Source organism: Orbicella franksi, chromosome 6 (assembly GCF_964199315.1).
Source record: "Orbicella franksi chromosome 6, jaOrbFran1.1, whole genome shotgun sequence".
Classification (NCBI taxonomy): domain Eukaryota; kingdom Metazoa; phylum Cnidaria; class Anthozoa; order Scleractinia; family Merulinidae; genus Orbicella; species Orbicella franksi.
The window spans coordinates 12,395,311-12,419,893 of record NC_138150.1 but is presented as its reverse complement, the minus strand read 5'-3'; the positions used below and the strand labels follow the sequence as shown (position 1 = coordinate 12,419,893).

The window sequence follows — 24,583 nt, the reverse complement described above, 5'->3', positions numbered from 1 at the left end:
AGCAATTTCTTTCTCCAGATGGGAGACCTTATCCTGTATTCCCTTTGCTGTTAGGTTTAGTTCTTCCATCCTCGAAGCTAGGCTGATAAGCTTGAAAAGTATAAGATCTAATTTCTCGGTAACGCTGTCTGTAAGGTTCAGCGCCGCAATTATTTCGTCGTAGCCGTTCGACTTATTCAACGCACTGTTTCCACCTTTTTTCTAAGTTAAACTTAAGCCATGGAGGTACGTACATCTGTATATATCGTACATTGCACTAGCTATATATCCTTAAGGGCCTACAAAACGTATTGTTATACTTTTGATAGTCACCCACCTGATCGCAAAGTAGATGACATAACTACTGAGGCAAGTGACCTTCCAAAGAGCTAGCAGAATCAAGGCTTGTTTCTACCTTTTTTCCCCGGCGAAGTTTCAACAGAACTGCCGGACGTGTTGCTACTTCTTGATTTTCAACTCAAACGGTGAGCGGAGCTATCCAAAGCACGTCTACATCCCAACAACGATCGTCCCCCTTACTCTCATATCCTTGCATATTTCAGGCTCGCCAGCCGTATGTTACGCATATATCCTTGCATAGGGCTGGCGCGCCTGAAACTTGAATTGACCGATCAGGATTCAGCAGGCGGGAAAAACTTTACTGTCCTGACGTCAATATCAGTTAACAGGAAAGGCATTGAAATCAGGCAACTTTTCTCACTGGAGATGGCATTAGATATTCTCGAAAAGGGATTTACAATTCCAAAAACTATATCAGATTGTAAAAAGTGAAAAATATGAAACATTTTGTGTCTTCAAGATGACAAGATGACAACGTGTTTTATTCGAGATGATGAAAATAAAATACAATGAAGAAAAAGCACATCTTGAAAAGGAAAACTAGAGGTCGACCCTATGGCGTTTCCTTAAATAAAAGGATAAAACAGATATGAACTATGTACAATGAAAATATATAAAATAGAATATTAAAAAAACTATTTACAATATGAATCAGGTCTTTGACAAACAATTAATGTACGTTTAAGAAGCGCTTTAGCGCACTCTTAAAACGGATCAGGCTCCCAGCCTCAACAATAGACCTTGGTAGACTATTCCAGTCCCGCACAATTCGGATGGGAAAAGAATATTTATCAGATTTATATGGATTACACTTTGCTGGCTTAGCATACGGCTTATACGGGTGGTTAGCGAGGGTTGAATTGCACTTGGTAACGGAATTCAAAGAGATCGTCAAAGTTTAGTTTATTTATGCCAAAAACGATCTTATTGCACTCAACTAAAGAAAGAAACAGTCTCCGTGTTTCGAGTGTAGGCCACATCAGCTTCCTTAAACGATCTTCGTTTTCCATCTCTCCACGTTTTTGGCCGAGAGCAAGCCGAGAGGCTCTTCGCTGAATTTCTTCTAACGCTAGCTTATCCTTAGACAAATATGGATTCCAGGCCGGAGCAGCGAATTCAAGAACCGGGCGCACGAGAGGAAGAACGAAGAAATAGTCGCTTCTGTTTTGGAAAAACACTCGAGCAGTCTCAGTCGGCAGTCGAGCGAAACTAAACCAATTAACAAACCTAATAAGCAAAATGTTTGAGATTAATTTATTTAAAAAAAATTAAACTTCTCTCGACAGTCAAATAATTGTTGACACAGATTGATGTCAGGAATGAAACATCACAACACCACTTGTTGTAAATAAGCACATAACCTTGCTATCCGACGCGAATTTTCCAGTCCTCCTAAGCTCACAGCAGCGAACAAAGTTTAGCTCACTACAGCTTGTCTCTGACAATATATCAAACTGATTTAAGAATCGTCAATACGGAGGACACAGATTTCCACCGTCAGTAACGCTCCTTCGAATCGAATGGCCACCAATGTTGACCGCAACCCCAAGTTTTCCAAACGGCTTTTTCAACTCCTGCAGTATTCAAGGCATCGTCCAGGTTTTTCAGCTCGCAGGGGTGCTCTGATGACAAAAACTCACTTGACTTCGTGAATGTGCCACCTTTTCTGTTCTTACCACATTTTGGCGTCACCTGTGATCTACTACTGAACAGACGCACAGCAACATGGAATCTATTTACTAAATAGAAAATTACGAATTTACATAATTTCTGAACAAGAGGACAACCTCCTGAGGTATACCCAAATTTTCGAACATTTTTTCCCTGGAAATTTCCGTTCCATTTGATTTTCATTCTTGAATTTCTGGAATGTTGCGCTTTTCGGTCGACAGTTTCCGGATTTTGTGGAACATTTCCTTGGAAATGTCCTTACCATTTGTCCCCGTTTCGATAATTTCGGAATTTTCGGTTGAATAGAAAGCGCCCCCGGTTAAAAAAACATTCGCCAGGAGATTGACACTGGATCTGTATCTTGACGAAGGAAGTCTAATATGAATGACATTTCAAATTGATCATGTTATTGGCAGAAGGATACTTTAATTTTGTTACTGTTTACTTTTCTCAAAAGCTAGAGACAATCTTATCGGTAGTGAACGCTCGCTTTCTTCAAAGTCGAAAAGGTAATTACCGGCTTTAAGAACTTTTCATTGTGTTGAAATAATCGTTCATTTAGCAAAATTTATTGTACTATAAAGAGCTTTGATCCCGCAGCTAGATACGGATCTGTGTGGAGCTGGTATGGATACGTGTGCATTCCTGTCTTTCATACTGGTTGCGCTGCAGGAGATAATATTCTCTAGCTGTGAAGGTAAGAAATAATTTCAAAGTTTTACTGCCTTTGATGTAAAAAAAAGGTTTTCCACAAGGTTCTTCCTGAACTAAACGTAATGCAGGTTTTAACTTTCGTTAACATGAGTTGCTGCGACATTTTGTTACTACTTGTGTGTGAAAAATACTATTCTTAAAGAAAGTCATTTTAATGAATAGTTATATTTACATCTTTTTGCGGAAAAGGAAAGTTTTCTAGCTTAATTCTATCATCTCTGAACCACTTTTGACTTCGACCTAACTTGACCATGTTACTGTCGACTAATGTATTCACTCGCGCGCAGAAAGGGAATTCGGCAAATTATTGATAGCAACCAAAATATGTGTTACACGAAAGTTTAAACAAACCACTTACTTCACCGAAAACTGGTCGATCAAGGTTGAAAGCAGTTTTCAAGCAGGAAAAATGCACATTTGAAACTTATTAAGTGGTTTTAAATCTTTCTTTTATCATTCCTTTTGAAAATTATATTGTTGACAGCTGTTGTTGAGAACTGAACGTCTCATAAACCTATCACACAGTCTATTATTCATACATGATTATGGCAAAAGCGGATTTCATACACATATCTTTGCATCCCATTTTTGTTTTCTCTTAGATGTCATCCATGCCCATATACGTTTTTTCGTAGGGAACAAACGGCGTAGCTTCTGTAACACCCTTGTGAAAACGAATCATGCGAGCAGATTTTCCTTCGATCTTCCCATTAAAACTGATTTTCTAGGACGATCCGGCGAAGAGACTCTGTTCGCAGGGTGGTGGAGACGTCATAAAACTTGGTCTAAGATGTGACTTGAGCAGGCATTCAAGACCACTGTTGTGTTTTCCCTGTTACGGTCATCAACTGACTAGATCCTTATTGCGACTTTTAAAATTTATCGGCAGGATCTGCCGGCAACGCAAACCTGTAGCGGACAGTTTTAATCAGAGTTGTTCATTTGATCTTCGTTTATTTTTTACGCGAAGACGTTTGAAAAATAACCCATCAGATTGTAGAAAAGTTAAGAAGATGAATCGAGTGGAGCTGAAGTAGAGGTCCATAAGAGAAGTGATCTCTTAAGTCGTTATCGACTACTGCTAAGTTTGTCTAAATCTTGCTTATATTTGAGCGTGTTGTGGCCGACTTGTGGTGCTAAGGGATGTAAATATTTGTCTTGCACATAATGGAAGATGGGATATTTGGGATTCAAATTTCATACTAAGATTACATTACTGATCATTAGTTTATATCACTCCTGTATCACAGGGCTTAATTCCAGTTCCTCGACAACTTTCTCTGGATCTTTGGGACTAACCACAAGAACTAGCCATTCGTCAAGTAGTCCGTGGTGCTTGAGGTGTGCAAGTTCCGTTAAATCAAGTATGGCAAGCAGTCTTATTTCGCCAAATCAACCAAGTATTCAGCCAGATCGCACAAAATATTCCACTCGTTCATTAGCAAGCATAACTACTGTAGTGACCCCCACAAGACAACTGATCGACTCTACTACTCAACCGGCACAACGACTTTCACCGACTGCAGCACGCCTAACCTCGTTTGGCATATTTTTAATAACATTTGGCGGTGTGTTAGTTGCATTTATGATGGTCTCTTTAATTTGGATCTGCTCTGGGAGAGAAAGAAGGTAAGGAGTCGTTTCAGACGGCCTAGTGATCTTAACTGTAAAGGTAATATGCAGAGCTTGACTCGGTTTTCTCAGTTTTGAAGAGTTTTGCGTTTACGATTACCGTTCTCTCAGTGTACAATCAAGCCATAATGAATCTTTAATTTTCCATATTTACTTTACGCAAGTCCACTGGTTTGTTTTTATGCTTGTCCAAACGAAACAAAATATCAAATTTGCTAATTTTCATGTAATGGCCCATTTTTAGTAGGTGATCTGCAAAACATATGCAAATGAGAGGTCGGTCAATCATCCGTTATTGTGGGTCTATGGACTATGTTTGCATAAGCCCAATAAACTGGCAACATCTTGTCAGTCACTTTGAGAACGCAATGTCACGTGACAGAGCTTTGGGAGCTTGAGTAATCTGAGAGGTAGCCTTAAGCAGTAGTCGTTGCTAGCTCTAGTCATATTGCGTTGTCAGAGAACTTCTTTTCGATTCTTTGCTCAGCGTTTTGCGATATTTTAATTAGCTCTATTTAGCGTGATATCTGCGAGTGACTCTATACATGTAGAGGTAGATGTGTATTTCAAATAAGATTTGAAATAAGCCCAAACCTAGTACAGACAGAAATTCTATATTTAAGAAATTCGTGTCAGGACACAAGAAAATAGAAACGATTTTCCGTATAAAAAACAAGGGTCAGAGTAGTATACCTCAGATGATGATTTATTCATCATTGCGTTAATGAGATAAGATCGATGGTAGAACTGGTTTAATGAGATACAGGACATGTAAGGAAATGTGGGGGAGTTTGGAGAACAAAATAAATTATACATGCATGTGTTATTGTTTTTTAAAGGTTTGTAACACAGAGATTTAGGCCAGCCTAAAAGCGAAGCTCCTGGGCCGGGTTCTTCAGAGCCCGATTAAGCTAACCCAGGAAAACGTAGAATTTTGATTTGAGTTTTGTAACTTTGCGCCTTCTGTTTTGAGTTCTAATGATCACCAACAAAGCAGCAAAAAACTTTTGTATAGAAGAAAAAGTTATAATTCGGTTAACTTTTAATCTTGGGTTAGCGTTAACCGGCTTCCGAACAATCCTGTCCTGTTAACAACAAGTTAACCTGACATGAGCCCACGACCCAATCGAAAACCAGCACTTGGTCAGCGGTCAACTTCAAAAAAACACGTGAGCTCGATGAGCTGTAAACTTGAGCCCGCGATATGGTCACGTGATACTGGTCAGCAGATACCTTGTTTTGACAGGTGTCAATTGATATGACATGGATGTCTCAATATCAAAAAGTACACGGTAAACCAAGGCCGTATGTCTCTGTCAACCTATTATTTGGAGTATGGCCGCCATGTTGCGCGACTCGGTCGTCGCCGCCGTCGCCGTCGTGCCTACGCGCCCACGAGCAATACCGCTAGCCATGATAACCATGAGAAAATCAACTCATGGGTTTCCTTTTCTTTCGTATATGAGTATGGGGTTCCGCTTGGCAGCTGTTCGGGTCGCCGGAGCTCCACTATTATTGCTGCCCGTGATATGGCAGCATCCCATTTCTGTGTTGATATCTCGACTTGAGGTTATCTGTTTGTTAGCAGCTCCCAGGCTCCACTGCGTAGAAAGTCTGCGAATCTTTGATCGTTCGTACCTTGTACATTCGTCGCGTTCGTTGAGTACCTTGTACATTTGTCATCTCTTGATGCGAAAGGAAGCTTTTTACTAAAATGGTAAGTTACTCAGTAGCTTGTCATGTCAGGTGTAAATTTAAGAATTTGGGGAAGTATTCCTGAGGGTAGCGAACGCTTTTTAGTGATGACTCGAGTGGAAGACGATATTCTTTCATGAATCTGTTGTTCCATGAGTATTGCCCAGCGAGGCATACAGGACTGAATTATAATTTGCCCAACGAGGCGAATACAACAAATGAATTGCCCAGCGAGGTGAACAAACTGAATTCTAATTTGCCAAACGAGACGAATAAAACAAGTGAATTGCCCAGCGAGACGAACAAACTGAATTGTAATTTGCCCCACGAGGCGAATGAAACAAGCAAATTACCTACCGAGGCAAACAAACGGAATAATAATACTTAAATTTACACCTGACGTGACAAGCTACTGAGTAACTTACCGTTTTTGTAAAATATCTATCACGTTTTGATAGCAGTTTATAAAAAATAGTAATTTATTATTATTGAAAATTATTTCGTCAGCATTAATTGCATGTGGTAGACATCTACAGCGTTATTTTTTGTCAATATACAGTATGGGACCCAGTTCTCGGCCACAAAAACCGTGAACTTGTATTTCTTTCCTTGGAATAGCCGTAAGGACTTAAAATTTCACGCATAACTAGCTTCAGCATTCAGTTTACACATGTAGAGCTATCGACTGCTCAACGCTGTTTTCTCCCGAGTAATAACGAAAATGGAGGCTTCGTTCGTGGGCCCAGTTATCAACCAGCGGGCCCAGTTCTCGGCCACAAAAGAGTGCACGCGATTCTTTAGAATAAACAACGCTTTATTACCAGTTTTTGTTGTTAAATCACTTATAAGGTTTGTGTTTTGATATTTCGATCACAAATTATTCTTAAAGAGCTTTGTTTCATGTTAGAAAAGGACGTTTTTTGCACACCTAGTTTTTCTCTTAAGTGCAGTCAAGCGAGGCTAAAAAAGAGTTGGGTATTTAAAACGGGGTTAAGTCAGAGCTCATAGTTTTCAGCATGCCACCCCATTACAGCTTTATTTTTACAACTGACTTGACACGAATACTCCACACAAAACTATTAGCGCTTTTAGTGTTGAAGGCGAGCAGGGTGGCCGAGAATAGGCAAATACGCAAAAGTACTAAGGAAATATTGAGGAGTGAATTTAGGTCGAAGAATTAAACAGGCCAGGAAAAGTTTATATTTAACAGATAGTTTTATCACTCAACATCCTTTATGCCAAGAATTGGCTCATTTGGGCTTTCTAGACGGACAAAATATAAACTTGAATTAAACCATGTAATTCGAGTAGCCGTAAACAAACACGTTTTCGGGGAAACCAAATTCACCTACCTTCGCGTAACCTCGACGTGCTCACAGAAAAACTCGGCAGGACGAAACAAAACTTGGCAGAACGGAAGACAAGGAATCAAGCTACTTTTGGAAACAATTGCTTTTTATTCAGATTCATTTGTGGCGCGAGAAATAATCGCTGAACAAAAAGTGGCCGAGAACTGGGCCCCACACTGTACAGTTTGTTACTGTCCATGTTACATGATTGTTTCAACTCAAATATCTATCACTTTTCGATAGCAGTTTATCAGAAGAAGAATTATATTATTGACAATTTTTCGTCGAACCTCCCGTAAGCGACCACGCAAAATGTCAAACCTAGGTGGTCGCTTATGGGAGGTGGTCGCTTACGAGAGCTTAGACCATATGGGTGCAAATTTTTCCTCATTAGAATATGGTAACTGCCGAGACTTCACCCGTTTTATTCATGTAAAAGTCAATTTCGAGAAAAAAATCCGGTTCTTCCCATTAAGAAATTTCCGTCTCTTGTACTACCGAGGAATGTGATAATGTCACAACACCTTATTAGCCATTTTTCGCTCCATTATCTGTCAAGTGGTCTCTTACGGGAGGTTAAAAACAAGGAAAAATTCAAACTTTTAGTTCTAAAAGCGGTCGCGGTCGCTTACGAGAGGTGGTCGCTTACAACAGGTTCCAAATATAGTGATTTGACTTGGAAAATTTTGGTATTTTGGAAAACTGGTCGCTGAGGAGAGGTGGTCGCAACCGGAGGTTCGACTGTAGCACAAATCTACAAAGAGCAAAAAAAAATCAAATGTACCAGTAAAATAAATCATTCGAGTTGAATATTACCCTTGTCCGTTTGGGTCTGTTAGATACTAATCCCTTGAAAAATAACGAGTGCGAAGCTGTAAAAGCTTATGTTTTAAGAAAGAAAACAAGGCTTAATTAAATAAAAAATACAATAGAATTCAATGTCAAACTTGCTTATTTCTCCGACATTAATTTACTATGTTTTTCCGACGATCTCCAACACCATGTGATATCTTCACGTCTCACCCCCACCATCTTTCTACATGGGGCAACACTTCACTTCTACTATGGAACCACTAGTTTAATAATAAATGAGTTTTTAGGAGAGATGTGTGTGATGTAGTGGAGTTAACTGACCGCCTAACCATCCGGGTAATGTGGCGCTTATATAGAGAAAGAACAAAGGCTTGGCTGAGAACCAATCAGGGAGCACTCTCAAACCAGTCAGACTGGTTTGAGACCGGTTGGATTTGATAATTCAAAATGGCGACACAACTTGCTAGGAACGGGTTAAACTGGTTTTAAGGAGATAATTTAAACGTAACGGAAAACATTCCGTTGCATGCATGGGCGATTATTCAAAGGAATACCAAACAGACACTTTCAGGTAAATAAATGACAACATTTATGAGTAACTTTTCACTACTGGATATAGGGTAATTAGTTATTACTCAATATCTTCAAACAATGTTCAAGACATTTCTCAAATCGCTCCGAGAAACTCAAAAGGTACTCGATATACTTGAATACTGCTCATTAAAAGTACTCTGAGTAATCGATAGCTACTCAATTTTTAAATACTTAAATACTACTCGCTAAAATACTCTGAGTAATTGAAATCTCATTAAACCAGTTGTACCATCCTTATCTCATTAACTAAAGGAAATGAATTCATGAATGAATTGGTCTATTTATCTGAGGTATACTACTGGTCAGTAACGAACAAAAGCTGCTTTTAGATTTGAAATTCGAACATAACAAACGCTTCAAACTCTCTCATCCCTCGATAGGTCAACTTTGTTTCCATACGCAGAAAATCTAATTGCGCATGAATATAGAACAAGAAAAACAGCACATATAAGGCCGCTTCTGGTGACCTGCAGCTCGCTAGCTGCCAGCAGATCTGTACTTCAATAAAAGCTTTAACCTCATGCTCGTTATTAATATTTTCCCGCGGTTATTTCTACTTCCATGGCATGGGTTACATCTTGTAAGTTAAAATCTGACGGAAAAGATTCACCTTTCGAATCGTAAACGGCAGTCTGATTCAACATCGCTTGAACTGAACTGCAAAACAACCTCCTATAGCCCTTTCTTCTTCGTATAAAAACTCGCCACGTCCGCCATGTCTTTAGGATTATTTTAAACAATCAGCCTGTTCGTGTGAATGGGCCAATCAGCAAGGGCGTTAGTTCAGCATTGGTCAGGCTATTCTCCCGACCGCAATTTTGAAAAGTAGACAAGGCCCTGGGGACAGGAAACAATGAATAATTTGATACATTCGTGCAAGTATAACTTTAATTGTAACCGTTAACCCTTGGTATAAATAATTCTCAGAAATTGAAAGTAAAAGTGAATTTAAGAGGGCAATAACAATAACAAAGAGGTCCACTGCATTCTGGAATCTAAATGTGATGCGCTTAAAATAGCCAAAGAACATTTCCAAGAAAGTAATTGCATACTTATTGGAAGGGAAAGTATTCATCAAGACTGAGCGCAAAGAACAGTTCGGATGTCGCCTATCATAATTTATATTCATTGACCCCTGATGGCGTTTTCCACATCAAATACAGTGTCGAGCTGTGCTTCACGACAAACGCCGTCAATGGTCCTTTCTCCGCATGTTTGAAGAACATTTTGATTGAAAAGTTTAACATTCTGCAGCGGCTGACGACGAACACTTTGTCTCGACGGTCCAATATTTTGACAGACTATGCGAACAATATTTCAACTCTAAAGTCGAATGTTGTGCCTCACCTGAAGACAGACTTTTTGACTCACAATTAAATATTTTGCCTCAAGTTTTGCCTCAACGGGCTAGAGACTTTTAGACTCAACGGTCGAATATTTTGTCTGAAGGGCGAAAGACAGTTTGACCCAAGGGTCGAAGATTTAGCCTCATTCGGCCAACTAGTAACCTCACGCTTTCCCTTGATGCACTTTAGAGAACTCACTTTCACTACAGATCTGTTTTTCAAATCACCTTCCACGAATATCTCCGAAGACAGGCAAGCAGAAGGTGGTAATTTACTCAAAAGACAAGTCTCTTTATCTGATAATTGTCGCATTCGAAGTGCATAGCGTTTCTTCGCACCTCCATTGGTGAATTGGCCACAACTGGTCGCATAGTAGGGCAGACAAACTCATGAAAACTCGAGAATCATCGCAAAACTGATCATAACCTTGATTAATACTTCCTGGGAATTTAGAAATATATTGCGAATCTTTCTCACCTCCAGCAACACGTGCGGTGTGGAATGCGCAGGACAAAGCATTAAATGGTGACGTCGCATAATGAAAAAGCCAAATTGCGCATGCCCTAAATCTGACATCGAGAATTTTCACCCGCTTATTTGTTGTGTAACAATGCTGACCCTCTCAAATAGTGTTCTGCCTCCCTAAGGCTTGCCAGTAATTATATTTTAGACAGTGCTTAGAACCCGCTTTAGAAGTGAGTTTAGTAACCTTTAGGTACTTGACCTCAGAAAATTTACGTAGTTAAAATACTGATCTTAAGTTGTTGCTGATTCCTCTCTCCCCTCTTTACCTCGTGATCAGAGAATACCTTGCAGGCGTCTTTTGGTGTTATCTCTCTTAATACGAATCTCTGCATTGAATGGCTGTGTCATCAACAACTTTTTGCATTAATTTTGGAAATACCTTATCCTTGAAAGACGTTATTTTTTTAATGAACACCTCTGTGGGCGAAAACGAAATTTCTGTGGCACTTCATGTGAATTTAAAAAAAACTTCATGTTTTCTTTGGCCTGTATTTAACAATCAGATACCAAACTCGATTTTAACACCGTAAGAAGGGAGAGTGCGAAGAGGCCAATTTCAGTCGAGAGAGGAATTTATGAAATCCGATAACATTTTTCTTTCATTTCAGCCCTGAAGCACCTCATTCTCAAGTTAAACTTAAGCCATGGAGGTACGTACATCTGTATACATCCCGCATTGCACAAGCTATATATCCTTAAGGGCTACAAAACGTATTGTTATACTTTTGATAGTCACCCACCTGATCGCAAAGTAGATGACATACCTCCTGATGCGAGTGACCTTCCAAAGAGCTACCAGAATCAAGGCTTAAATAGGTAAGCAACTCTTATTTCCCAATAATTGATTTTCGCGACAAAAGCCGATATCGAACATACATTCATACAACTTTATTTGTAAGGCACGTTCATAAGACGGCAGCTACTGCTGATGTGGCGCTACAAATACTAGTAATGTATAACATTTGTGAAAAACTTTTAAAAATTACATCAGTCAAAACCTGTAGATGATTTTACGCGTATGTTTTCCTACTAAGGTATCGTTAAAAACCTATTTGAGTCGACTCAAATGATTGAGTCCGGCAGTCGATTTAGACGTCGAACCTAATGGCGTCGAATGTAATTGCTAATTCAACACAAAACCTTTTAGGTCAGCAATTCTTGTTTGGAAGTCTCGGTGTTTTCATTATGGCGAGAAGGTAATCTCTGTAAGATGTGCAAATTCGGATCTTGTTCAGTATAGTCGCTAACGCCAACCGTGAAAATAGAATTAAAGGTGCTTAAACCTGCAAATGGCATTAAACCACCTTGTTGCACGTAAAAGACAAGTTCTAAATGTTTCTTTCTTTGTTTTATTGTTGATTTCATCCCAACGAGACAACTTTAAGACTGTTCCTGGATCTCGTACTTAAAAAAAATCGCGGATCCGTTACCAGGATTGATTATGATAATATAGATCGAATAATATATAGATTTAGGCCCGCCTAAAAGCGTAGCTCCTGGGCCGCGTTCTTCAGAGCCCGATTAAGCTAACCCAGGAAAAGGTAGAATTTTGATCTGAGTTTTGTAACTTTGCGGTGAGGTTTTCTGTATGTTGTTTGGCCTTCTGTTTTGAGTTTTTGTAATCACCATATACACGAAAGAAAGCAGCAAAAAACATTTGTATAGCAGAAAAATTTATAATTCGGTTAACTTTTAATCCTGGGTTAGCTTTAACTGGCTCCCGAACAATCCTGCCCTGTTTTCAACAAGTTAACCTGACATGAGCCCGCGATCCAATCGAAACCCAGCATTTGCTCAGCAGTCAATTTCAAAAAACATGTGACCTCGATGACTTACAAACTCGAGCCCGCGATTTGGTCACGTGATACTGGTCAGCGGATGTGATGGATGCAGGTGTCAATTGATCATAACATGAATGTCCAATATCAAAGAAGTACACGGTAAACCAAGGTTGCATGTCTCTATCAACCTATTATTTGGAGTATAACCGCCATATTGCGCGTCGCCGTCGCCGTCGTCCTGCATACGCGCCCACGAGCAATACCGCTAGCCATGATAACCATGAGAAAATCAACTTTTCTTTCCTATATGAGTTTGGGGTTCCGCTTGGCGGCATTCGGGCCGCCGGAGCTCCGCTATAACGTTCCATGGCAAAAAGTTACAAAAACCATGAGCTCTCGACAGCCGGTCTACTGTCTTCGACGGAAAAAAAGTTTGTGATCCTGTACTCATTGGACATAAGACCAGTTTATTTGTTGTTTTGAAGCACGACAACCAAGCTCTCTTCGTTCCGGACATCTTTTTTCAAAGCATGCCTTTTGCGCATGACACCTTGAACGTTTAGAGTCGTGGGTATAGACAGTTAGATAATCTTTATTTAAACACGGTTAAAATTTCGCTAAAAGTAAAGCTAAATATTAAGTATCTGTAATGTATGCATTACCTTCGGTACATGTGAAGTTCGACGGTGGGGGGTGTGTTGAAAAGAAGTTGCCATTGTATAATACTTCTCAGGTTATACGTACTTCTTGGGTTGTGGAAAGGCAAGAGACTATGATCTTTTGCGATAGGTAACGGATAAGTAATATGCCAAAACTTTAACGAGCACTTGAATACAGGACCTAACAGATATCATTTCTTTGTCATGTATGAACTTTCAGAGATTCCTTGCGGTAATCTGTCTTAATTATTTAATTTATTTAATGGCAATAATCAAAAATCGCCCCACGTAAAGAGTTAATGTACATGCAGTAAAAATGAATATCAAGAGAATTACCTTAGTTTTTGTGGCTACGCGCATGCGGTTTAGCTATTATGCAGGAAAAACCGTGGAAGTTCTTTAGTGTTACTTAAAGTAGTTTTTTTTGCCATGAAAGGGCGTATATTCTTGTGGTGTGTGTTGAAAGATCGTTTGATATATCTATGACATTAAAGATAGGAATTTTTGTTCTATTCGTTCTGTGATTTGTTCTGATGACAGGTCGTTTGACATTTCGTTTACTATGAGAAGGTCGATAGGGTGTTTGAAGGGCTTCTTCAAGTGAGTTTAAAATCGGATTTGAAAGCGTCCTGCCTCCGGTTCATTTCGCCTCAGGTAAAGTTAAAGGGTCAATTCATGTCACAGAAAGGTAACGTCGTATCTGTCAACATCCTGCCGTAGCAGGGCTTGCAAAGCTTTGTTAATCTAAGGTTGTGTCGTATCTGTGAATGATCTCCCTTTGCCTAAGGGCTTAGCAAGATTTGTTGACCTTTGTACTTAGGGCATACATTCCGGTGAAACCAACTATCAGAAAGTGAAGTTAACTGGGGTTAAACTTGGATAAAAAATGTCACTAATTTCAACTGGGGAAAATCATGTCCATGAAGCAAGCTGCGAAATTGTATCGAAGGCTCGAATACAGTAATTGGGCCTTATTTCTTTAGACGTAGTAGCCTGTGAATAGGCTCCGGCTGGAAGGGTTTGACCCCGGCTGGAAGGGTCTGGCCGCGGCTGAAAGGGCCAAGAAGGAACTGGCTCAGAGTGAAGTGAGGTTTGGGTGTCGGAGCCTGTGGACAAAGGTTATATGCCACCGTTCCAAGGCACCCGCTGTGCACTACAATCTAGTGCAACCTCTAATTGGTCAGATCACTGATTGTTGACAGGTTCGATTGACACGTCCACTTTTCCGACCCAATCATTAAAAATTTGTATGTGTGTCACTATTCTGGCGTCTTCTGGCGGTAAGCGGTTAACAAATGATCTGTTTGAAAGAGGAGCGATTCCGTCGCTGAGAGATTTCGTTCATTTTTTACAGCTGAAAGAAAAATAAAAACTTTGCTTACGATCTGTGACCAAGAAAATGGATGTTTTCGGAACGTTCCCACAGCATTTTGGAAAAGTTTAGTGTACAATGGAGTTGGCAGGCTTCCGCGACTCCTACCATGCATGAAATTTGTACATTTGCCATTTTCGTTTGATTTTCGGTCTCTCGACCTTTCGTTGCTTCACACGCGCTTCTGCGGTCACTTAGTGCCGTGTTATTAGGAAGAGTTTTAAATAGAGTAGAGCCGTTTGATTTTGTTATTAAAAATATTTTAGAAGTCAGAGGTCTGCAAGGTTTCCGCTATTATCTGAATGTCGCTTCGTAGAGTTTGACGCGACTGCAATTTGACATGTGCCTTTGGTGTACCTTTTCTAAGACTCAATTCTATCGCAAGATATGTTTTAAGCTCTTTTCAGTATTAGCTCTAGAGGGATTACGCGAGCAAGTTGCTTACTTCTATTTATATTGCAAACGCGAAGCCCTGCTGCTTGATTGAAATTGCTGCAAGTACATTATTTTGCCTGTTACTGATGGATATCGTGTCAAGCATATGCCATACGACTCAGGTCGGAAAAACCCTCTTCTTGCACGATTTGAAATCCCAGGTTTTCTAGCGCATGAGCCTCAACAATGTTGTCTAATCGACAAGTAGCTCCTTGTTTTTGAACATGCCGAACACCAGTACCGCGTTTACTCTTTTAGCATCATCAGTCATTGTCGCGCCGTTTGACGCATAAGGCTTTGCTCTTTTAGGACCACAAGTAAATGACTTATTACGTATTTACTAAAACCGACAATGGGGTTCGACCGCTCCATTTCACTCTACAAAAGCGCGTATTTTCCCTGGAACTGTCAGTTTTCGCATGCGATCTATTTACATTCCAATGCATCCACGCGAAAATTATGGCATGCTGTTGGTAGATAAATGACAGGTTAATTAAACGGCGGCTTCAATCCTTTGTCTACAGGTTCTCTCCTCCTCTCTCTTTCTTCTCCTGTCAGTTCTATTATCTTTCTTCACGGTTTCTCTTCGTCCCATTTTCGACTAGAGAGCCTGCGTACAGGCTATAGACGTAGGGGCGGGGGGGAACAGTGATTGTTTTTGTGGAGCTGTGGCACATCAAATATATGATGACTGTAAAGATCATTTATTTGCAAGACAATCAGCAGTTGATTATCTTAGACAAAACCCGGAGAAGAGAAGAAAGCAATACAGCAATTTCGGGGATTGCTTATTTGAGCGCAGTGGAAAACAAGATTCATGCTGTGAGACACTTGATATTGTACAATGCATTGCAGACTGAGTCCTTTAAGTTTAAAATTAAAGTAGTGGAATCTCAGAGAGATTTCAGGGGGATTTCTGTAATTTAGTCATGATACACATCCAAAAGAAGTATACATAGGGCATTTAGTTGAATGTCACCATGTATCAACAATCAACAGCAGGTAATTACAACACTCTCTTGAATTCGAAGGATACCAACTGCAAGTTCCAACTGAGAGCCCGCTTAAGCCAAATGGGACTGTAGCTAATTGCTTTGGAGGTAGGAGTACAAGGCGATTGTTTTTATACAGCTGTTTCACATCAGATGTATGGTGATTCCAAACATCATTTACATTTAAGACAATCAGGAGTTTAATATCTTTGGGATAATCCTGAGACGTTTGTTGAAAGCAATACAGAAACTTCGTGGATTGACCATTTGAACAAAATGGAAAAACATTAGGCACATCTTGCGATTGTTTTATTATACAAAGTGTGACTGAGTCCTTTAACTTGAAAATTAACATAGTGGAGTCAGGGAGGTTTAGTTAGATGTATCAACAACGGGAAAAAGTCAGTTCTGTTTGCAAAAAGACATGTGACAATGCCAACAGAAAACAGGGTTCTAATAGTCAAACAATAACTCATGCCAAATAAATATATGTTTATTGGGCATTTAGATGAATAACACCATGTATCAACAACAAAGATAAAAGCGTAGACACATGTACACATCGCGTACCTATTTGTTTTAGATTCTATAATCATTTATGTAATAATTAAATGAATGCGCGCGCTCTGATTGGTCAATCAGCTATGGTTTATTGTGCCAATAAACTCATGGAAATTTCGCGTGTCTTCTGAATTATTATATAAAAGCAATAGACCACAAGTTTTTATGGTTTAGAGGCATGGTAAACCACTTGGGATGTTGGAAGAACACTCGAAGAATTCGTGAATCACTCGCCTGCGGCTCGTAATTTACGAATTCTTCTCGTGTTCTTCCAACATCCCGCGTGGTTTATCAGCCTATAAACCATAAAAACTTGTGGTCTATTGTTTAAATGTTTATGTTTATTACAATTCATGGCACTAAAGATAATTATATGTAAACACAAAAAATAATAAAAATTAAAAAAAGGCCAAGGGATAATCTGTAAAAGAGTCCAGGACCCCATATAAAAGCAGATCACCGAATTGGTTAGAAGTACCAAATGAATAAAAAAGTAAAATTATTATATTATAACTGTAATTAGAGTACTCATAACTACATAAGAAACCTCTTACTTCTAACTTTAAACATATATACATTCGTGGCACTTCGAGTTTCTGTTGGAAGAAGATTCCGGCCATGTACAGTCGAACCTCCCGTATGCGACAACCGAAAATGTCAAGCCTTGGGTCATATCGATGATACTATCCTGCGGTGGAGGGTTGAGCTCATGAAATATTACATTTCAGAAACCAGAGCGAAAAGTTTCGTCGAGCATTTTAACACTGCGGTTATTGCGAGTCTCTAAGGCTTGATAACATCAGATTATGAGTTTCAACCGCGGGCGTTGAATCCACTGCGAGAAAATCCTGCTCTTGAGGATAAACTCTTCATGTTACGCAAATAACATTGGAGAAGCATAAGTCGCATTGGACGAACAATCTCACAAAGCGGGAGCAAGGAGAACTAGAACAAGAACTAGAACTAGGGCTAGAGCTTCAGGAACTGAAATCCAATCCAAGCTTCAAAATTTCGCCCACAGACAAAACTTTTTGTAGCCGTTCAACAACAACACGTACGACACTTGTATGATGAGCTCCCGGACGAGCTATCAAATCGCAAGGTCACACAGAAGCTCTCGCGAAAAGCTTATGTCCATTTTAAGTGGATTTAATCATTGCAAAAAAATCTCTAAGGACACCGCGATCTCGCAAGCGTCTAAAACTTTTGATAACCGTAGTTTATTTAGTCTGTGCCAGCGATCGGGCAAACGGACGAGCGGGGTCAGCGACGAGCGCGATCTCACCTTTTTTTCTACCAGTTCCCGCTTGTCGCCCGCCCGCTAATTCGATCTTCCCCACTGACCGAGAGCCTGGAACAGGCTACAGATTATTCGTATCACAGACACTAAAATTTTGGGCCTGTTTTTTTCTTTTTTTTTTTTCCTTCAAAGAATTCAGTTCAATCTGAGACACGTAGACACTTTATTTTAGGCATAAATTTGCTACAAAGCTCCCATCGCCTTGAGATTTCACCAAGAGCATGTTTGATAGTTCCCCTAACCATCTTTACCACATCGCCGACGGAGTGGGAATTTAAGCTCGCAAATCTCACAGCTATTTTTCAGGCAAACGTCCGCCAAGTTGGAATATAAGCTCCCAAATTTCACAGACGTTTTTCATCGAAACCCACGTTAACAGATACATTTCATCGCGACCCTTTTGCGAAGCCCAGCAAATGTACCGAAGGAGGAAAATAGCCATAAATTTGCTTCAAAAGCTCCCATTGTCTCCAGGTTTCACCTACAGTGCATATGTGATAGCTGGCAAACGAATATTTCTCATCGCAGCCCGTCAAAAACACTGGAAAACAATGAACTGGCAAAACTCCCCGAAATCCCTTTACTTCGACTTTACTAGTAACACGACCTAAACCTCTACAGCAACATAGAAAGAAGGCACACAAATAAAGCGAGGGAAGGGGGTTTCAGTGTATTTTTTTCCGCAGTGGAAAATTTGAAAAAAAATTAACCTGACTCGAACTTGACTCGTGCTACGATACAACTCCAGCTGATGACCTTTCCCTAACTGAGGGCCGCCAGGATTTTCGTTCTTCGCAAAAGTTTATTGTGTCCTTTAATTTCAATAGTTGATCCTTTTCATAATGATAATTTCCTTTTCAGCTCGAGTCCAAATAGCCCTTCAACTCCAAATGTCGATATTGGAAGAACAACAGAAAAATTCAGGTATTAACTAAAATGGCTCGAGTTCAATGTTTCTTAGTCACAAATGTAATTTCTCTGCAGGTTTCTACAGAAATACCGAGCTTTATAAAATATTGTTTGTTGTTGTTGTTGTTTTTTTTCATTTTTGTTCCGCCCACAGCGAGTCGCCTGTAATCTAGAAATGCAGTCATTTGAGGTGAGGATACTGACAATAGCTAAATAGCGTTAATACACACAGCGCCGACTTGTTTAACTAAATGCATCAAACTAATAGGCTAATTACGACAGTTTAAATTTGTTGATTACTACTCTACCTCAATGTGATTGTTTGAACCTAGAAGTTAGGTTTCATTCCAATGCATTGGTATGAACTGCTATTTTTACAAAAGAACTCTAGAAGATCGAATGATAAGTAATCTGGTTATTTCAAACCCATGACCACGGTATTGTGCACGCGTTTATCAGTAATTTGAAGAACATCGCACCTTGAACTGTTACTAGTATTTTTTTTCTTTAGGTTAACAAGGCCCTTCTGAACATTGCATCGCTCGAACGATTTGCGGGTAAGCAAGATGTAGTCATGCACCGAAAGATAAAAGCAATCACTTGAGGAGGAACCTTGGATGCCAACATGCAAAAGTAACATTTGGTCGCCCTTCTGACTTTTCCAAACAGATGCTTGACACTGAAAGACACTGAGAAGCACCTCTCTATCACCAAGCAGTAACCTCGTCCCCAGGGCTTGTCCTCGACGATTTTTAAATTGGCGGTTCGTCTCCCGCTTGCCATTTTGGGAAAACCTTTGATAGCGATGAGTGAGACCAAGACCAAGTTATACATATCGTGACTTTTTATATGGAGGAACAATGTATGAGACCAAGTTAGCCCACTATGCATGGTTAACACTTCTCCCATTTGCTTGTGGTTAGTTCCACTCAGGGTTTCACGCGGTTAGTTCAGCCCGGCCTTCCAGCGCTTAGTCCCACTCGGGTTCGCTTTCAATAAGCTTTCATTTGTGGTTTGGGCGAGACTGTATTGCATATATTTAGGCTTGCAGTATGTATACATAAAAAATTCAGGTTTTTGGCAGCCAGCACTCTGATTGTGTAGTGGTTAGTGAATGCCGGTATCTTGAATAAAATTTCCCGTGTTCTACTCCCGATGTCCGCATACTTAAATTTCTTTCTTCTTTTTTATTTGGATAATGAAATACTGTCGAGTAACCTGTGAAAAAAGTGTGAAATCTGGCTCCATTCATTCGGAGGCTCTGGGGACGAGAATACAGTGAACCCGGATGGGCAGGATCACCAGATATTCGGTTATTTCCAGGAGGGAGAGGTCAACTTTGCTTGCGTAGCGATGCGATTGCGCGCCCGATAATCTTGGCCATTATTACGTCACTCGTGAGCCAGCCAATGAAGTTTCAATGACCGCTAAAAAATGACACCAGAAAAGTGTTTCATCCGATGATTGCTCAAAGAATTTGAAAGAAAGCGATCAACAGACCACAGGAATAAGATAACCTATTGATGTTGTGTCCAAAATACCTTGGTTTTCAAAAATTAGATGTCGGAAGGCTCAAAAACACGCAAAATTTGGAGATCGCTTAATTGAAAACGCGATTGAACAGTGAAGCTTCACGCCCGTTTCCTGGGCGATATCCGGAGAACCCAACGATAAACAACACGAACACAAAAATGTGATCTTGATATGGTTTAAAACGTTTGAATGGTGATAAGAACGAATCATTTAACATATGCATAAAAATGATCAGTGGGTTTAAACCCATTATTTTGTAGACGATAGCGTGGAGGACCTGCTGATCAATACTCGAAACCCTCGAAATATGAGAAAGTATTTGATGGAAAATGCTCCCTTACAAAGACATTTGAACTATCAAGTCATATGCTGTAAATAATGTAACAAGGACTTATTTTTCTGCGCTAAATTATCCGCAAAACTGTCAACAATAACATTTTCTTCAGCGAGACCAACCAACTGACGCAAGCCGAGCAGACGTGTGGATATTTTAGGTGGTAAAATGATATAAGATCACTGTACGGGAGACTTAGATGAAACAGATGATATTCAGAATAACATGGATGAGACCTCTTGGCAGAAAGGTGCTTTATTTCATGTCAAAATGTTCGTCAAATATGAGATCGGAGCAGGATCTATTTCCTCGGGCGTCCGCATGCAGTGCAAAGCTATTTCTTGTCTCGCACCTCTGACAAGAAAGGTATCCTAAACTAGTGCTTCGGGTTCTAATTTTTTTTTAATATCACAGTGAGTTCAATTAAACTTGTATTGGCTGTAAAAGAAAACTCATAGGATGTTATATGGAAAGAACTAAGAAATACAGAATCTGGTTCCGAGCAGCAAGTGAATTTAAGAGGAAAGAAAATATGAACAGGGACACTTCCTATGCTAAACCATTGGCAATAAGAGTTAACTTATCCAGGAGAAACTTGTAACGTCAAAATGACTTATTGCCAAAACAAAGAGTTCAGTAAGGAAGGTTAAGACAAAGCTGGAAAGATCAATATCAGGTGATCTCTTATCATAACGAAACCCCTTGTTTTCTAATAGTATATGTCTTGAGAAACTGCAATAGCTTTACTGTCTTCTAAGTTTGAAATGATAATCAGTTATTTTCTTTATACTTTATGCTTTTAATTTTCATTATAAATCTTACGTAAATAAAGATAGCTATAACAATTATTTTACATTAAGTTTAAACTGACCTACAAAGAAATATTCTAGAGAAAAGTGTCACAGAGGTTGTACTTGTAAACATGAACCCAAAGTCTGATTTCTCCCCAGTGCCATCCATCCCAGGTTCCCTGTTGCTTTTTGTATTGATGAGTTTATTATTGGCTTCAAGAGAATGATAACCGTACATTTTCAGCAAATAACAAAAAAAAAAAACACACAAGATTGGGTTTTAAATGTTTAATTGACAGCACAATGACAATAAAAAGATAGCTTTCCATGGTGGTTGCGTGTATTGCCAGAAATGGGGCCTGCTTGAATGGTCTTGCAAAGGTGGTGGAGCATGGTAACCTAAGGTTTTAAAAAGATCAAATAAGACTCCTCTTAATAATCGCCAGTTGAAAATTGGAGTAAATGTTTATATCACCTCCGTTCCCTCTTTGGTTTTTATATTGCCCCTAACTCTTTTCAATAGAAAATGTATTAAAAAACTAAAACATAAATTTCATAATGAGATCTAGCACCAGGAACTCGATATGTATTTACAATTAACAAAAGTAACTCTCACAATTAAACAATCAAACCCCATCCACCTTTTAAGTCCCGTCCAAGCAGATACAATGCGGTAATGTACATGGAGCTAATATCATAATCTATAAAACATAAAATAGCTCATTTCCAGTATCAATGCATTGAATTGAGGTCTTCAGATTCATATAAAGAAATTTTTTCAGCACCCTCACCAGCACAAAGGAAAAATAAAATTTCTGAAGCGTGTCAAACAAACTACAACAAACACTCTGCATAAAGCATTTTTGGATCCTTACATAGAGAATATTGTTTAGGAATTGAAATAAATTAAACTTCAAATTCCTAAATATTACTGATCAACTGTGCCAGTTTTGTAAACATAATAAGATCCAGCAATAGGAACTCAAGGTGACCAGAGTTTGGAACTCAAGTTTTGTTATATAAGCATACATGATTCCAGCTGGCAGTGAGGCCCCTTATTTGGTCTTAGGTAACCAAGAAAGCCCTTGCCCCAGTGACCCTGGACGAGCTAACTTTCACCATTTTGTTGAGAAAGTGAAACACAAGTCACCCTTGGCAACATCACCAGGGTAACCCTGGTAGGCCTGGTAACCTTTTTCATCAAAATACTATGACTGGCTTACCTGGTATGTATTTATGGTATGGTATGGTATGGTATGAAGAAATCAAAATTAACTCACAAAACCCCGTAGTGATCAAAAAAAGAATGATAACTGAGCATTGGAATATGAAAAAAGGCTTACGTAATCCTGGAGGGACAACTTCGGTTCATATAAAAACTTGATAAAGTTGCTTCAGAAGACCATATAAATGGGGCCTTATACTCTCTCCTCCGCAGAAGCTCCCCATGGAAATTGAATATACTCCAAACTGCAAGCCTACGGTCTAGGCAGCATGAAAGAGGCCTATGCAGAGGAGAGAGGGCCTTGTATGTCAATATGTTTAAAGAGAAGTCTTACAAGACTAGACTGCAAACTATGGGTAAAATGTAGACTGCAGGCTTTTTAAGAATATCATATTCCCATTTTCATTTATAGAGAGTATGAGCTAACCTTACACCGGCTAACATGAGCTGTATATTTCAGGCTAACCGGAGCACTTAGCTCTCTATAAAAGGAAATGGGATATTTCTTAAAAAGTCTGCAGTCTGCATATTCATTTTATCCTCTGTCTGCATTTTAACCACCATTGTGCAGTAGGCAGGCTTTAACTCTTATTTAAATAATTAAGCCTAAGTTCTTGTTTGTGAAAGTTCTCATTTCCATCACTGTGGATATTTCTGTTTGCTAGGCCTGTTGCAGAATGTAACATATTCGTAACCGGAAGTTGTGTTAAACTGTTGTATTACCCAAGATGCTTAGAGAATAAAGTTGTTGTGTTGAGCAAGCCTCGTCAACTTGTGTTGTTATGTCACTGAGGCATACTTATGCTAGTATGTTTCATTTTGGCGACGAGGATGGGATACTCTACATGCACATAGATGCATGAGAAATCCAGCGAAGTTTTGATTTTCTCTGTGTGAGGAAAAAGGTTTGTTTTCGACCAAGGCAACTTGATCAAAGTTTGAGCACGTGCTATCAAAATGGCGGGAATCGGATTGTTTGGTCGTGTCGGCGAGTTCAGCCCTGAGTGAGAGACTTTTCGTTCCTATGTGGAAAGAATGGAAATGTTCTTCATGGCAAATAATATCATAGAAGAAACAGGCAAGGGTAAAGAGGAAGCCAATCTCGCAGTTGCAAATAGAAAACGTGCTATCTTTCTGACTGAGATTGGACCCGAAGCATATTCTACCCTGAGCAATCTGCTGGCACCAGTGAAACCAAAAGACACTCCTTTTGCGGACATTGTCAAAGCATTGGAGAAACATTACAATCCAGCGCCATTGGAGATAGCAGAGAGTTTTCATTTTGGAACTTGCTATCAAAAACAAGACGAATCCATCAGTGACTTTATTGTGGCCTTGAAGAAGTTATCGATTCATTGTAACTATGGAGAGTTTCTCAACCGAGCTCTGAGAGACCGTTTTGTGTGCAGATTGAACAATCCCAAAATACAGAATAAACTTTTGAACACCGACGATCTTTCTTTTGAGAAAGCGTGCCAGATTGCAAAGTCAATGGAAATGGCAGAGAAGAACACCCAAGAATTCCGTCCTGTCAGTGCAAGTGATGACAGCCAAGGCATAGTAAATAAACTGGAAACTGTAAACACTAAGGAACCCTCATGTTACCGGTGTGGTGGTAAGCATGCTGCACCTAAGTGTAAATTTAAGTCAGCAAAATGCTACAAATGTAGCAAAGTAGGTCACCTTGCATCAGTTTGTTGCAGTAAAGATGTTGAGTCTGGCATGAAAACAAAACAACCAGGAGCTAAAGGTACTGTTCATAGTGTCTTAGAATCAAACACAGAAGGTTGTGATGATAATGATGAGTTAGGTATTTATTCCATGTATGCAGTTGGTACAGATAATCCTACCAACAAAAGTTATACTGTAGAAATGACCATAAATGGTTCACCATGTGCAATGGAAGTAGACACTGCAGCTGATTACTCAATAATGAGTACGAGCACACATTCTCAGAAATTCAGTAATTTTCCACTTTGTCCGTCAAAAGTTGAATTGAAAACCTATACGGGT

At 39.5% G+C, this 24,583-nt stretch overlaps 1 protein-coding gene across 7 annotated transcripts; it reads left to right on the top strand.

Annotated features, from left to right (window-relative positions):
• The first annotated feature begins 2,459 nt into the window (after nt 1-2,459).
• On the top strand, nt 2,460-21,238 carry LOC145491343 (uncharacterized). 7 transcript variants are annotated; one of them, XR_014049813.1, is made up of 8 exons: nt 2,460-2,519; nt 2,611-2,707; nt 3,975-4,353; nt 11,287-11,328; nt 11,411-11,494; nt 18,640-18,702; nt 18,842-19,244; nt 19,357-21,237. XR_014049813.1 is itself a non-coding variant. In XM_081470514.1 (8 exons), exons 2-7 carry the CDS (start codon nt 2,638-2,640, stop codon nt 19,215-19,217), a joined length of 657 nt encoding a protein of 218 aa, XP_081326640.1. In that variant the 5' UTR covers nt 2,460-2,519; nt 2,611-2,637; the 3' UTR covers nt 19,218-19,244; nt 19,357-21,238. The 7 variants fall into 7 exon arrangements, 5 of the variants coding, with proteins under 5 accessions (XP_081326640.1, XP_081326638.1, XP_081326637.1 ...); XM_081470514.1 differs by having other exon boundaries at nt 19,199-19,244; nt 19,357-21,238; XM_081470512.1 differs by having other exon boundaries at nt 18,842-18,877; nt 19,199-21,236.
• The last annotated feature ends 3,345 nt before the right edge of the window (nt 21,239-24,583 follow it).

Coding starts and splice junctions, on each gene's coding strand:
- LOC145491343 (XM_081470514.1), top strand. CDS start 2,638: ATGGATACGTGTGCATTCCTGTCTTTCATACTGGTTGCGCTGCAGGAG. Junction 2,708..3,974: donor AATATTCTCTAGCTGTGAAG/GTAAGAAATAAT, acceptor CCTGTATCACAG/GGCTTAATTCCAGTTCCTCG. Junction 11,329..11,410: donor GTTAAACTTAAGCCATGGAG/GTACGTACATCT, acceptor TACTTTTGATAG/TCACCCACCTGATCGCAAAG.